At 42.2% G+C, this 16,165-nt stretch overlaps 1 protein-coding gene across 1 annotated transcript in view; it reads left to right on the forward strand.

Annotated features, from left to right (window-relative positions):
• Nucleotides 1-16,165, forward strand: part of LOC143997197 (aquaporin-4-like) — a 79,211-nt gene that overhangs the window by 42,297 nt on the left and 20,749 nt on the right. The window contains exon 2 of the mRNA XM_077492690.1: nt 12,967-13,373. Within this exon, the coding sequence (XP_077348816.1) occupies nt 12,993-13,373 (381 nt within the window). The 5' untranslated portion in view covers nt 12,967-12,992. The remainder of the gene's footprint in view (nt 1-12,966; nt 13,374-16,165) is intronic.

A 16,165-nucleotide genomic window follows, 5' to 3' on the forward strand; every position in this document is an offset into this window, starting at 1 on the left:
ATTTTTTGTCATAATTTCTTGGAAACTGAAGAGATTAAAAAACAAAACAAATTCACAGATTTTCTTTTGTATATATACCGTCACTAGTGCAGTACAGCGTTATTATATAACGGTTGTGGCTGTGTTCAGTGATTTTTTTTTTTTAAGCACACTTTGATCAGTACCAGACCTGTACTACTCCGGGGAAGTGATGAGGACTTTTTTCTTTACACATTATTTCATTGGAATAAGCAACCAGTGACCAGTGTCTCTACAGTATATATATATATATATATATATATATATATATATATATATATATACATATATACATATATATACACACACACATATATATACATATACATACATACATACATAATCTCACAAAAGTGAGTACACCCCTTGTATTTTTGTAAATATTTTATTATATCTTTTCATGTGACAACACTGAAGAAATGACACTTTGCTACAATGAAAAGTAGTGAATGTACAGTTTGTATAACAGTGTAAATTTGCTATCCCTCAAAATAACTCAACACACAGCCATTAATGTCTAAACCACTAGCAACAAAAGTGAGTACATCCCTAAGTAAAAATGTCCAAACTGGGCCCAAAGTGTCAATATTTTCTGTAGCCACCATTATTTTTCAGTACTGCCTTAACCCTCTTGGGACATGGAGTTCACCAGAGCTTCACAGGTTGCCACTGGAGTCCTCTTCCACTCCTCTATGACGGCATCACGGAGCTGGTGGATGTTAGAGACCTTTGCGATCCCTCCACCTTCCATTTGAGGATGCCCGGCAGATGCTCGATAGAGTTTAGGTTTGGAGACATGCTTGGCTAGTCCATCACCTTTACCCTCAGCTTCTTTAGCAATGCAGTGGTGGTCGTCTTGGAGGTGTGTTTGGGGTTGTTATGTTGGAATACTGCCCTGCAGCCCAGTCTCCGAAAGGGTGGGGGGGGGCATTCTCTGCTTCAGTATGTCACAGTGCATGTTGGAATTCATGGTTCCCTCAATGAGCTGTAGGCCCCCAGTACCGGCAGCACTCATGCAGCCACAGACCTTGACATTCCACCATGCTTGACTGTAGACAAGACAAACTTGTCTTTGTGCTCCTCACCTGGTTGCCACCACACACGCTTGACACCATCTGAATCAAATATGTTTATCTTAGTATGGGTTCCAGTAATTACTTGGTTGCAGTAATCCATGTCCTTAGTCTGCTTGTTCTCAGAAAATTGTTTACGGCTTTCTTGTGCATCATCTTTAGAAGAGGCTTCTCTATGACAACAGCCATGCAGACCAATTTGATGCAGTGTGGGACCTATGGTCTAAGTACTGACAGGCTGACCCCCCACCCCTTCAACCTCTGCAGCAATGCTGGTAGCACTCATACATCTATTTCCCAAAGACAACCACTGAATATAATGCTGAGTATGTGCACTCAACTTTTTTGGTCAACCATGGCGAGGCCTGTTCTGAGTGGAACTTGTCCTGTTAAACTGCTGTATGGTCTGTGGTCTGCAGCTCAGTTTCAGTGTCTTGGAAATCCTCTTGTAGCTTAGGCCATCTTTATGTAGAGCAATCATTCTTTTTTTCAGATCCTCTGAGTTCTTTGCCATGAGGTGCCATGTTGTACTTCCAGTGACCAGTATGAGAGAGTTAGAGAGATAACACCAAATTTAACACACCTGCTCCCCATTCACACCTGAGAACTTGTAACACTAATGAGTCACATGACACTGGGGAGGGAACTACTTTACATTTTAGCAAAGTGTAATTGGTTCAGTGTTGTCACATAAAAAGATATAATAAAATATTTACAAAAATGTGAGTGGTGTACTCACTTTTGTGACATACTGTACAATGGATTTCATGAAAGGAAGCTATCTATTGTTTACAATTATCATGTGATCTGCTGTAACTGGCCACTAGCAGTGGGCTGGTACAGTGATCAGTCATCGGCTGCATCCAGTGGATACAGCTGGTGACAAATTGCATCACTGTGCGACTTCGCATCATCATATGACATCCACTCAGAAGGAGGAAAATCCCTCCCGGCTGTTAATCTGCTATAGGCTGGGGGGAAGTGTTAAACATAGGGACACTTGCCTATTAATCCCCTCTGACCTGGATTTAGCAGCAGCTATTTTCAGGACATATAGTCTCAGACTTTATCTGTCTCTACACTTCCTCTTTCTGGGGTTTTCAATCCAACAACCAGAGACAGGAAGTAAATAATTTATCAGCAGCCCAGGCATATACAGATACAGACAGTAGAGGGCCGCAGATCTCTACATGTAACCTTTCTTCTTCGATTTAGCTAAAACAAATTAAAATGTATGTTCTTCCAACATCTCATTTACAGTATGTTGGACATTAAGCCTAATTCCGCGTACACGCGACCAAACTTTCCGGGAGACTAGGTCCGACGGTTTTCCCGGCGGACTTTCGGCGGAGCTCCAACTGACTTTCCCGAATGAACGGACTTGGCCACACACAAACGGACTAAGTCCATTCGAAAGTCCATTCGTTTTGAACGCGATGACATAAGACGAGACTAAAAAAGGAAGTTTAATAGCCGTAGCCAATAGCTTCCCTTGCGTCATATTTGGTCCGTTGGAAACGTGTTCTATTTCTAGGTCCATCAGAATTTTTTAATGTAAAACGTTCGGATTAGCCCACACATGATCGGATTGTCCGACGGACTAATTCTGTTGGATCTAGTCTGCCGGAAAGTCCGGTCGTGTGTAGGCGTCATTACTATATGCTGTTAAACTTTTCTGTGAATCAGCTCCAGAGTTTCTTGGAGATCCTGCCAGTAGCAACACTTCCATTTTCCTCACTATTATCAGGGGCATTGTCATGCGTGCTGAAGAAGGCAGAAGGTTTTTTTTTTTATCTTAATGCATTCTATTATACATTAAGATGGAAAACCTTTTGTGTGCAGCAGCCCCCTTAGCCCCTCTAATACTAACTGGAGCCCTATCTCTATCCAGCAATGAGAAGAGAGAGGGAGGGAGGCCAAGGTGTTATGGGGTTACTTGGCAGGAGGGAGGGGCCAGTAGCGCCGTCGAGGGACCCGGGAAGAGGAGGATCTAGGCTGCTCTGTGGAAAACCACTGCACAGAGCAGGTAAGTATAATATGTTTGTTATTTTTAAACAAAAAAAACAAGACTTTAATATCACTTTAAAAATTTTCACAAAGTAATAAACTATGCAGCCTTGTACTCTTCAGTAGGGGTTTAACAATATAGTGTAAAGGTGTTTATGCAGTCTTAACAGATCATAGAACTTTGCAAGTGCCTATATCTTGGTACAAATCGATTTTCTTGACATGTGTGCCCCTTGCACTTAAAGTGGTTGTAAATCCTTTACAACCATTTTAACCTACAGGTAAGCCTAGATTAAGGCTTACCGCTAGGTGCTTGAAATATCTTCCAGATCTGCACGGTCTAGGAGATAATTGCAAATCGCCTTACGGTGATTTCTTCTGTGTATGCGCTGGAGTTAGAAAGGGCACGCTGTGACGTTTTTAGCTTGGGTCATGCTGTTAAAAGGCGGATCCCGTGCACATGCACGGGAGTAACGTCACACGACTCACAGAGCCGGAGTTCGCGGCACCTTAAGGAAGAGGGGTGAAGAATGGACGCTCGCTACTAGCGAGGAAGACGGGTACACTGCAGGTAAGTGTCACATAATGGGCTACTATGCGATGCATAGTAGCCCATTATGCTTTACCTTTGCTGGGAAACAAAGAGTAAGTAACACCCATCAGGGTTTACTTCCTCTTTAATCTATTTTGTTGCGGAGAAGCAATAAATGTTAAGCTTAGTGGTGCACCTACTGACAGATTACTTTTTTAGCTAGGACATTGTGAATATTCCAGCTTACACGTGACATTTTGCTTAGTGGTTTTAATACCCAATGATGACCAGAAATTCTTTAAAATAGAGACTTTTGAGACTGTACTAAAAGATTATGTATACAATTCAGATTTTTATTCATACAAAGGTTAAAATTATATAACATTACATATTGTAAAAACAAGGATGCCCATAATAGTCTCATTCAATTTTACAGTAATGAACCTCCCTATTAGGACATGTCCAAATATCGCAGACATGATACTACTTTCACCCAGATTTGACACATCTTGAAGCAAAAAATATGACAAAGGAGACCCAGGACTGTTGAGCAATTTGAATCCTATATCAGGCAAGAATGGGACAACATTTCTCTCCCAAAATTCCAGCAACTGGTCTCCTCAGTTCCAAGATGTTTACAGAGTGCTGTTAAAGAGGAAGCAAAGCCACTTAAGAAAAAAAAAAAAAAAAGACACCCTGCAAGGCAAAGGCATAATGAGCTAGTATGCATAGCATACTAGCTCATTATGAATTACTTATCTGAGATTGAAGCCCCCGCAGCGGTCCTCGGTCACCACCTCCGTCGCTACCCTGATACCCGGAGTGACTTCCGGGTATCGCAGCTCCAGCGCTGTGACTGGCTGGAGCCGTGATGACCTCACTTCCGCTCCCATTCCTGGGTGGGAGGTTGTTAACTGACAATTGCAAGGTCGTGTGACATTGTACCCAAACAAAACTGATGTCCCTTTTTTCACCACAAATAGAGCTTTTTTTGGTGGCATTTGGTTACCTCTGCATTTATTTTTTGCGCTATAAACAAAAAAAGAGCAACGATTTTGAAAAAAAAAAACAATATTTTTTACTTTCTGCTATAAAACATATCCAATAAAAATATGTAAAAAAATCAAATGTATTCATCAATTTAGGCAAAATTAGGCAAATTCTGATAGATATTTTTGGTAAAAGAAATCCCAATAAGCGTATATTGATTGGTTTGCACAAAAGTTATCATGTCTACAACTATCGGATAGATTTAGGGACTTTTTTTATTTTTTACTAGTAATGCCGGCGATCAACAATTTTTAGCAGGACTGCAACATTGTGGTGGACAAATTGAACACTAAGTGACACTTTTTAGGGACCAGTGCCACCAATACGTACAGCTATGGTGATTTGCCCAGCCGAGCCAACCTGCCACAGTATAACTGAGGCGGCTGGTCGGCAAGTGGTTAAAAAAATCATTTTAGATGTTGTAAAACCTCCAAACATTATATATTTTCTGAAAGCAGACACCCTGAAGAATAAAATAGTGGCAGTCCCAATTTTTTATGTCACACATTATTACCGCAAGGATCTAGAAAATGCTAAATTTTTGTGAAAAACACACCAAAGTAAATCTTAGGGCCAACAAATGCAATAAATTACCCACATTTTTGTTAAAATATAAAAAAGACGAATAGATACCCAACACTCCAAACCATAAATTTGTGTGCGCCCGTGAAATGGTGACAATATTACCCTATGTTTTCTAGAGGCAACATTTCAAAAGCCCCCTATAGGTATCAGTATACTTATATACTATTCAGGGATGGTGGTGACTTCCAATGACATTGTCACTTTTCCATACCATCTACAGGTATCAGTTTAGTTTTACAGAGGAGGTCTTGCGTTAGAATTATTGCTCTCACTCCGGCATGCACGGCAAACCTAGTGTACCTCTCACATTCACTCCCATCCCATCTAGTGATGGGAAATGTAGGCTGATTACAGTTAGAGAGAGAAGAGGATATGATGCAACCACTGTCTAAGAGATCCTCCCTGCCAGGAAAGATTATGCTTTTTTTGAATCTCAAAGCTAACTTCCTGAAAATTCAATCAGTCATATCTCTTAACCACTTGCCGACCGCCTCACGCCGATGTACGTCGGCAGAATGGCACGGGCAGGCATAAGCACGTACATGTACGTGCTTTGCCTCCCGCGGGTCGGGGGCCCGATCGGGCCCCCGCCCGGTGCCTGCGGCGGTCGGTTTTCGTTCGGGAGCGATCCCGGACGAGGGGACGGCCATTCATTCATGGCCACCCCCTCGCGATCGCTCCCGACGAATGGAAATCCCCGGTGACATCACTTCCTCTCCTGTAATGTAAACACAGGAGAGGAAGTGATGTATTCTCTCCTCCGTGTCGGTATTTTTCGTTCCGACACGGAGGAGAGCGGATCAGTGAGTTGCACCAACACATCCCACACACAGTAGAACATGCCAGGCACACTCACACCCCCCCTTTACCCCCCGATCACCCCCCCAATTACCCCTGCCCCCCAGTCACAGTGACACCAATGTCATTTTTTTTTTTTTTTTTTTTTTTTTTGCATTGGTGTCATTTGTGACTGTAATAACTGTTAGGGCAGTTAGCGTTAGCCCCCTTTAGTTCTAATGTACCCCCCTAACCCCCCCAATAAAGGTTTAACCCCGTGATCACCCCCCGTCGCCAGTGTCACTAAGGCTGGGTTCACATTGCAGCGGTTTATGAGAACGAATGTGATTCGCACCGCACTGCAGTGCAAATCACATCCGATCTCTGTGCGATTCGAGTTCAGCCATTCGCCGCACCCGCCGCACCCGCCACACCCGCCGCACCCGCCGCAAATTCGCACGGGACCCTTTTTTTGGCCCGCAGCAGAATCGGATCGCATGGGTGTTCACACCATGCGATCCGAGTTTGCAGATCGCACTGCGATATGCGAACTGATCTGGGGGTGTCAGTAACATTTCACTGACACTCCCAGCAGTTCGCATAGGGCAGTGTGAACTGCCGCCGGGAGGCATGCGATGCGGGAACCCGCCGCGGATTCGCGGCGTTTCCGCATCGCTCCAGTGTGAACCCAGCCTAATAAGCGATCATTTTTCTGATCGCCGTATTAGTGTCACAGGTGACGCTAGTTAGGCAGGTAGGTATTTAGGTTCGCCGCAGCTTTTTATAGCGCTAGGGACCCCCATATACTACCGCATAAAGCCCCCTGATTGCCCCCTAGTTAACCCTTTCACCAGTGATCACCATATAACTGTTACAGGTGACGCTGGTTGGTTAGTTATTTTTTTATAGTTTCAGGGCACCCGCCATTTATTACCTAATAAAGGTTTAACCCCCTGATCACCCGGCAGGTGTCATTTGTGACTAATAACTGTTAGGGCAGTTAGGGTTAGCCCCCTTTAGTTCTAAGGTACCCCCCTAACCCCCCCAATAAAGGTTTAACCCCGTGATCACCCCCCGTCGCCAGTGTCACTAAGGCTGGGTTCACATTGCAGCGGTTTATGAGAACGGATGTGATTCGCACCGCACTGCAGTGCAAATCACATCCGATCTCTGTGCGATTCGAGTTCAGCTATACAGATAGTATGGCTGAATTCGTGTCGCACCCGCCGCACCCGCCGCAAACTCGCACGGGACCCTTTTTTTGGTCCGCAGCAGAATCGGATCGCATGGGTGTTCACACCATGCGATCCAAGTTTGCAGATCGCACTGCGATATGCGAACTGATCTGGGGGTGTCATTAACATTTCACTGACACTCCCAGCAGTTCGCATAGGGCAGTGTGAACTGCCGCCGGGAGGCATGCGATGCGGGAACCCGCCGCGCATTCGTGGCGTTCCCGCATCGCTCCAGTGTGAACCCAGCCTAATAAGCGATCGTTTTTCTGATCGCTGTATTAGTGTCACAGGTGACGCTAGTTAGGCAGGTAGGTATTTAGGTTCGCCGCAGCTTTTTATAGCGCCAGGGACCCCCATATACTACCGCATAAAGCCCCCTGATTGCCCCCTAGTTAACCCTTTCACCAGTGATCACCATATAACTGTTACAGGTGACGCTGGTTGGTTAGTTATTTTTTTATAGTTTCAGGGCACCCGCCATTTATTACCTAGTCTCACTAGTGTACCCCTAAATTTAGGGGTGTCTACTTTCTAAAATGGGGTCATTTGGGGGGGGGGGTTTGTGCCATCTTGGCATTTTATGGCCTTCAAAACTGTAACGCCCTTAGAAAGCCTGAAGGCGGTGCTTGGTTTTTGGGGCCCCGTACGCGGCTAGGCTCCCAAAAAGTCCCACATATGTGGTATCCCCGTACTCAGGAGAAGCAGCAGAATTTATTTTGGGGTGTCATTTCACATATGCCCATGGCATGCGTGAGCAATATATCATTTAGTGACAACTTTGTGAAAAAAAAAAAAAGTTTGTAATTTTCCCGCAACTTGTGGCAAAATATAAAATATTCCATGGACTCAACATGCCTCTCAGCAAATAGCTTGGGGTGTCTACTTTCTAAAATGGGGTCATTTGTGGGGGTTTTGTGCCATCTTGGCATTTTATGGCCTTCAAAACTGTAATAGGTAGTGAGAAGTGAACTCAAAAAATTACGCCCTTAGAAAGCCTGAAGGCGGTGCTTGGTTTTCGGGGCCCCGTACGCGGCTAGGCTCCCAAAAAGTCCCACATATGTGGTATCCCCGTACTCAGGAGAAGCAGCAGAATTTATTTTGGGGTGTCATTTCACATATGCCCATGGCATGCATGAGCAATATATCATTTAGTGACAACTTTGTGAAAAAAAAAAAAAAAAAAAAAAAGTTTGTAATTTTCCCGCAACTTGTGGCAAAATATAAAATATTCCATGGACTCAACATGCCTCTCAGCAAATAGCTTGGGGTGTCTACTTTCTAAAATGGGGTCATTTGTGGGGGTTTTGTGCCATCTTGGCATTTTATGGCCTTCAAAACTGTAATAGGTAGTGAGGCGTGAAATCAAAAATTTACGCCCTTAGAAAGCCTGAAGGCGGTGCTTGGTTTTCGGGGCCCTGTACGCGGCTAGGCTCCCAAAAAGTCCCACATATGTGGTATCCCCGTACTCAGGAGAAGCAGCAGAATTTATTTTGGGGTGTCATTTCACATACGCCCATAGCATGTGTGAGCAATATATCATTTAGTGACAACTTTGTGTAAAAAAAAAAAAAAAATTTTTTTTTTGTCATTATTCAATCGCTTGAGGCAAAAAAATAAAATATTCAATGGGCTCAACATGCCTCTTATCAATTTCCTTAGGGGGTCTACTTTCCAAAATGGGGTCATTTGGGGGGGTTTTGTACTGCCCTGTCATTTTAGCACCTCAAGAAATGAGATAGACAGTCGTAAACTAAAAGCTGCGTAAATTCCAGAAAACGTACCTTAGTTTGTAGATGTGACAACTTTTGCGCAAACCAATAAATATACAATTATTGACTTTTTTTTTACCAAAGACATGTGGCTGAATACATTTTGGCCTAAATGTATGACTAAAATTGAGTTTATTGGATTTTTCTAATAACAAAAAGTAGAAAATATCATTTTTTTTCAAAATTTGCGGTCTTTTTACGTTTATATCGCAAAAAATAAAAATCGCAGAGGCAATCAAATACCATCAAAAGAAAGCTCTATTTGTGGGAAGAAAAGGACGCAAATTTTGTTTGGGTACAACATTGCATGACCGCGCAATTACCAGTTAAAGCAGCGCAGTGCCAAAGTGTAAAAAGACCTCTGGTCATTTACCAGCAAAATGGTCCGGTCTGAAAGTGGTTAAACGGTAAGAAATGTCACAACATGTATTACTGTCATGTATAATCATATGATCATGAATCTAAATTGTGTAATAAATTACCCACTTATAATGCTGTCAGCATGCTCCATTCTCTGGTACCATAGAAGCCAGAATGCAAAAAATGAATTTACAAGATGGACTGTAGCTGTGTGCTATAAACTAAATTCCCCTCCAGTATGACAGTATAGAGCAGAATTTTACTATAAATTAGTGCTAAAAATGAACTAAGCAATGACAATTTTCCTAATGACTAAATGTTACTTTTACCCTAGTATATAAGGGGAAGCTGTGCTCACACTAATTATCCATCAGCAATCCTGTTTTTGAAATAACTCTTGTATGTGGTTTCTCTATTATATAGATTTCTCTATTATCGCATGTATATATGTGAATCAAAGATAATTACAAAACATATATTGCAAAATAATTGTTCATCCATAAAAAGTGCATATACACATAAAACCAATATAAAGAATATATATTTCCAACCAATGTGCTTGTGTGCGCCAAACCATATATAACAAATATAGAGTATCTCACAAAAGTGAGTGCACCCCTCACATTTTTGTAAATATTTTATTATATCTGTTCATGTGACAACACTGAAGAAATTACACTTCTCTGCAATGTAAAGTAGTGAGTTTACAGCTTGTATAACAGTGTAAATTTGCTGTCCCCTCAAAATAACTCAACACACAGCCATTAATGTCTAAACCACTGGCAACAAAAGTGAGTACACCCCTAAGTGAAAACGTCCAAATTGGGCCCAAAGTGTTCATATTTTGTGTGGTCACCATTATTTTCCAACACTGCCTTAACCCTCTTGGGCATGGAGTTCACAAGAGCTTCACAGATTGCCACTGGAGTCCTCTTTCACTCCTCCATGAGGACATCACTGAGCTGGTGGATGTTAGAGACCTTGCGCTCTTCCACCTTCCATTTGAGGATGCCCCACAGGTGCTCAATAGGGTTTAGGTCTGGAAACATGCTTTGCCAGTCTATCACCTTTACCCTCAGCTTCTTTAGCAAGGCAGTGGTCATATTGGAGGTGTTTGGGGTTGTTATGTTGGAATACTGCCCTGTGGCCTAGTCTCCGAAGGGAGGGGGATCATGCTTTGCTTTAGTATGTCACAGTACATGTTGGCATTCATGGTTCCCTCAATGAATTGTAGCTCCCCAGTGCCGGCAGAATTCATACAGCCCCAGACCATGACACTCCCACCACCATGCTTGACTGTAGGCACACTTGTCTTTGTACTCCTCACCTGGTTACCGCCACACACGCTTGACACCATCTGAACAAAACAATTTTATCTTGGTTTCATCAGACCACAGTACATGTTTCCTTTAATATCCTTAGTCTGCTTGTCTTCAGCAAACTGTTTGTGGGCATTCTTGTACATCATCTTTAAAAGAGGCTTCCTTCTGGGATGACAGCCATGCAGACCAATTTGATGTATTGTTCGGCGGATGGTCTGAGCACTGACAGGCTGACCTCCCACCCCTTCAACCTCTGCGGCAATGCTGGCAGCACTCATACTTCTATTTTCCAAAGACAACCTCTGGATACGACGCTGAGCACGTGCAATCAACTTCTATGGTAGACCATGGTGAGGACTATTCTGAGTCAAACCTGTCCTGTTAAACCGCTGTATGGTCTTGGCCCCTATGCTGCAGCTCAGTTTTAGGGTCTTCGCAATCTCCTTATAGCCTAGGCCATCAGAGAGTTCTTTGCCATGAGGTGCCACGTTGAACTTCCAGTGACCAGTATAAGAGCGTGAGAGTGATAACACCAAATTTAACACAGCTGCTCCCCATTAACACCTGAGACCTTGTAACACTAATGAGTCACATGACACTTAGGAGGGAAAATGGCTAATTGGGCCCAATTTGGAAATTTTTACTTAGGGGTGTATTCACTTTTGTTGCCAGCAGTTTATACATTAATGACTGTGAGTTGAGTTATTTTGAGGGGACAGCAAATTTACACTGTTATACAAGCTGTACACTCACTACTTTACATTGTAGCAAAGTGTGATTTCTTCTGTGTTGTCACATGAAAAGGTATAATAAAATATTTACAAAAATGTGAGGGTTGTACTCACTTTTGTGAGATACTGTATATTTAGAGTCCAAAGAGCTCTAGTGTACTAATTGTGAAATATAAAAAAAGTGCAATAAATCATCCAGATCCTTCAGATCAGTCATTTCTCAATGCACTGAACACATCCACCCAAGTGCACAACCAGATGAACTCTGTTCTCCTTAGGTGGACCTCAGTATTGCAAGGAGGTCAAAAACAGCATTGTCGCACAATCTCCTCCAATCTGCTTCACAGTCAAGGTCCACTTCTGAAGAACACTCCAGTTTCCAAATGCTCATAAGGAAACCCAGAGAGACAGTGCTTACTGACTATTTATTAAAATAAAATCAAGCTTTTCCAAATTCATTTACTTAGAAAAAGGATTCATGCATGTAAGCAGGACATGTAAGCAGTCCACATGAGTTACCAAACCACAGACGCAATCCGTCCTACAGCTGAACCGGCGTGCCAACGTGCCACCTGACATGTTGCATCCCTCCAGACATTCTTAAAGACCTTTAATTTTATTTTAATTAATAGCACTGAACGATCTGCATCATTTTTTGCCATTTTTCACAATTAGTACACTCTTTGAATTGTGTCTATACCAATATTTGTTGAATATGGTTTGGAGAACACAAGCACATTGGCTGGAAAATAAATATGACCTGGTTTTATTTGTATATGCACTTTTTATGTATGAATAATTATCTTGACAATATATGGTTGGTAATTATCTTTGATTCACATATATTTATGCAAATGTTTTGAAGAGCAACACACTATATAATATAGAGATTCTTTATTTTCTTTGTGTTTGGTGATTAACAGGGGTTAAAGCTGTTCCTTGAGTATATAGGTCAGATTATTTAAGTGTGGGAATGTTATTTGTTTGATTCAGGTACACAATTGCACATTTAAAGTGAGTATATTTTCATCCTATTTACGAAACTATTTGAGCGCACACTTTCCAAAGTGAACTTCCACCTTTCTAAGTGAACAGCTGATATTTCTTTAGTAATTTACCCCATTATTTCACACAATGAAAATGATTGAGCTGTATTATGCCATTTGTGGTGAATTCTTACATTTAGTTCAGGTTTGGAAAGGAAGATATTGTGGAAGCAGGTGACTTATATTTTCTGACACAGGCCACTCATGCCAGTTATTCTTGGACCCATATGTCTCTAAAACGTCATACATTCCATTCATGCAGCACAGATGTTGATTGTGAAACTATTCTCAAGCACTGCACATAACAAGCAGCATCTTTGGAATGTGCCTAGGAAAAATGGTTTTGATCAAATTATATATTTGAATAATCCTTTCCCATTTAGCACTTATAAACATATGTCAGCGATTATTTTGTTATGTTGTAAGTTCTGATAAAAAAAAACTCTTCTTTTCTGTGCCAGGAACTTGCACTGTAGACAGAATCATTATGGTGGCCTTTAAAGGTGTATGGACACAGTCATTCTGGAAAGCTGTCTCTGCAGAATTTGTTGGAACTCTTATCTTTGTCTTTCTTGGTCTTGGTTCAACAATCAGCTGGACCCCAGCAGACAGCTCACAGTCAGCAGACCTATTACTTATCTCCCTATGCTTTGGATATGGTATTGTAACCATGGTGCATTGCTTTGGACATATCAGTGGTGCTCATATTAACCCTGCAGTGACAATTGCTCTTGTATGCACAAGAAAGGTAACACTTGCAAAGTCAGTATTTTATATCATGGCACAATGCCTGGGAGCCATCTTTGGGGCAGGACTACTGTATCTTATTACACCAACTGATATCACTGGGGACCTAGGTGTAACAATGGTAAATATTTCCTCTACTTAGATCATTTTTATTAAAATCACTCTCTGCTCACACATATTGACACAAATGCACTATCTAACTGAACCTGTTTTTCAAACGCTGTCACATTAACCAGTTGACCTCTGGAAGGTTTTACCCCCCTTCATGACCAGACCATTTTTTGCTATTCAGCACTGTGCTACTTTAACTGGTAGTTGGTCAGTCATGCAACGCTGTATGCAAATAAAATGTTTATAATCTTTTTCACACAAATAGAGCTCTCTTTTGGTGGTATTGGTTCACCACTGGGGTTTTAATTTTTTGCTATATAAATGCAAAAAAATATTAAAAATTTTGAAAAAATATAGACATTTTCTGCTTTTTGTTATAAAACATATCCAATAAAATCAAATATCTTCATAAATGTATTTTTGGTTCTGTCCCTCCATGATGTGTGTCGCCTAAATAGGCATTTTGGACAGAAATGTATTAATTGGTTTGTGTGAAAGTCATAAATGAAGAAATGAAATACATTTTTTTCACAATTTAATTTTTTATTTTTTACACACTGTCACCACTGCAGTACAGCTTCATCATATGACTGGTGTGCCTGTGATCAGGGATACTGACTGGTGACTGTATGGTAAAAAGAGAAATAAATCATTGTTTATTCAATTTTTTAAACTTGGTTTGACATACTTTCATCAGAGTAGTTAAGTGGCACCATAGTGAAACTGTACAACTTTGGAGAGGGGTGGGGGAGGGAGGGAAGTGATCAGAGATTTTTTTTTTTACACTTTGCTGATCACTGTGACATCAATGTTTTGAACTGTCATTAATGGGTTTCATTCATAACAGCTGTGATTACAAATGCGATGCTGTGACTAGACCACAACTATTACATGGTGCAGGGTACTGTGATTGGCCCAGGTACCATGTGATAGCTGTGGGCCAAACACAGTATCACAATACTAAGCATAACTGTTATGAATGAAACCCATTCACAAAAGTCTTGTTTACATTGTGATCATGTGATCGTATAGTGATCACATGATACTCCAGCCACTCAAAGCGGCCAGGTACCAAGAGCCGAAATCTGCTGTGTCACAGGAGAGACACGCCCATGTGCATGTGCTTGGCAATGTAAATGTACGTCACCTGGCCTGTAGTTGGTGCCTGCTCGCAGTAAAACTACTGTGGGTGGCCAGCAAGTGGTTATTGTGGACTCATGATGGCCCTTTGGATAGTTACACTATTATAATCACCATTTCTAGGAAAGATACGGATTCTAAAACAAGTTGGTATGCCTTTCTTCTCCATGGGAAATTTGGAGCATAAACTGGTAAGAAAAAAATATATATATAATATCAAACAAAAACACAACCAGAACTGTAGACTCAACGGTTGCATTGCAAATAACAAGAAAAAAAACCCCCTAAAACTGTTCTATATTTCCTGTAGATCACAAGTCATCTGTTCAAATATATCACAAGTTTACTGGTAAAACACAAACAAATGAAGACATGTTAAAAAACATGGTCAGCATTAAAATGTCGCACATCACTGGTTATCACTGGTAACCAAGGTCCATAAAGACATGGATGAGTGAGTTTAGGGTGGAGGAATATTAAATTCAAGTGCAATAATTCACATTAAATGTATAACCTGAATCAAGATAGGCGCTGTCCCCACCCATATAGTTCACTTGGGTGCATCTTACAAAATATATTCACTCCACTCCGGGTGTTGCAGCTCTTTCCAAAGTCCACTGGGTGGCAGACACATCTATGAAGTATAAAAACAAGAGAGAGCGCACACCAGCCCTAGTGTATTAAAGTTTATTTAAAATAACCAATGTTAAAAAAACTGGTATTGCACTCACAGACTGCTGGTGTTATTATGGCATTCAGATCAAACAACCCCTCCACGGCTGCCTATTCTCCAGATTTGCAGGCTCTCTATAAAGGCTTACAGCGAGGCTGAATGAACGTGTAAGGGCTTAGTATAGCCTGCTACGTGCTAACACGCTGTCACACTCAGTTCACACACATGCACGGACCATCCGGCTGTGCGTGACATCACTCGCGGCCAGAGGGAGGATCTCTCTGCGTACGCACTGGCTCCTGGAACGCACAACAAACTGTTACCGTGACAACATGTTTCGGAGGCGTGGCCTCCTTCTTCAGGTGACGCCCTATGGTCTAATAGTGACTTAAGTGTGCACATACCCTACCGCCCTTCCTCGCAGAGGATGCTGGGACTGTGACATCATAATGGGCGGGGACATCACTCGGCGATGTCCCTATATAAGTCGCCGCACGCCACGTGCCTGTCATTGTGGCCAGAGACAGTGACGAGTCAAAAGCTCAAGAAGAGAATAACAGAAGAACAGAAGGTGGCAAAGACAGCGGCAAAAGGCGCAGAGGCCCGGCAAGAAGAAACGAAGAGGGGGACAAGCTCCCCAAAGTCGAAAGAAGAGGGCGGCGGCGAAGAAGAAAGCCGGGCTCCTCCGCTAGTAAAAGAGCTAGCAGAAGATAGTGGAGGAGTCCGGCGAGAAGACCCCCGAAGATGGAAGAAGATCCCCGGAGCTGTACAATAAACTATTTTTAACCCTTGTGTGTTGTGTTTTTTTTACAATTTTTTCACAGGCGAATGGGTAGGGATACATTGTACCCCATACTCATTCACATAGGGTGGGGGGCCGGGATCCAGGGACCCCCTTATTAAAGGGGGCTCACGAATTCCGCACCCCGCCCACAGACCTCGACAACCAATGGCCAGGGATGTCGGGTAGAGGCCCTTGTCCTCATCAA

Source organism: Lithobates pipiens, unplaced genomic scaffold (genome assembly GCF_037356315.1).
Source record: "Lithobates pipiens isolate NorthernLeopardFrog02 unplaced genomic scaffold, aLitPip1_a1.2 Scaffold_19, whole genome shotgun sequence".
NCBI classification, from domain to species: domain Eukaryota; kingdom Metazoa; phylum Chordata; class Amphibia; order Anura; family Ranidae; genus Lithobates; species Lithobates pipiens.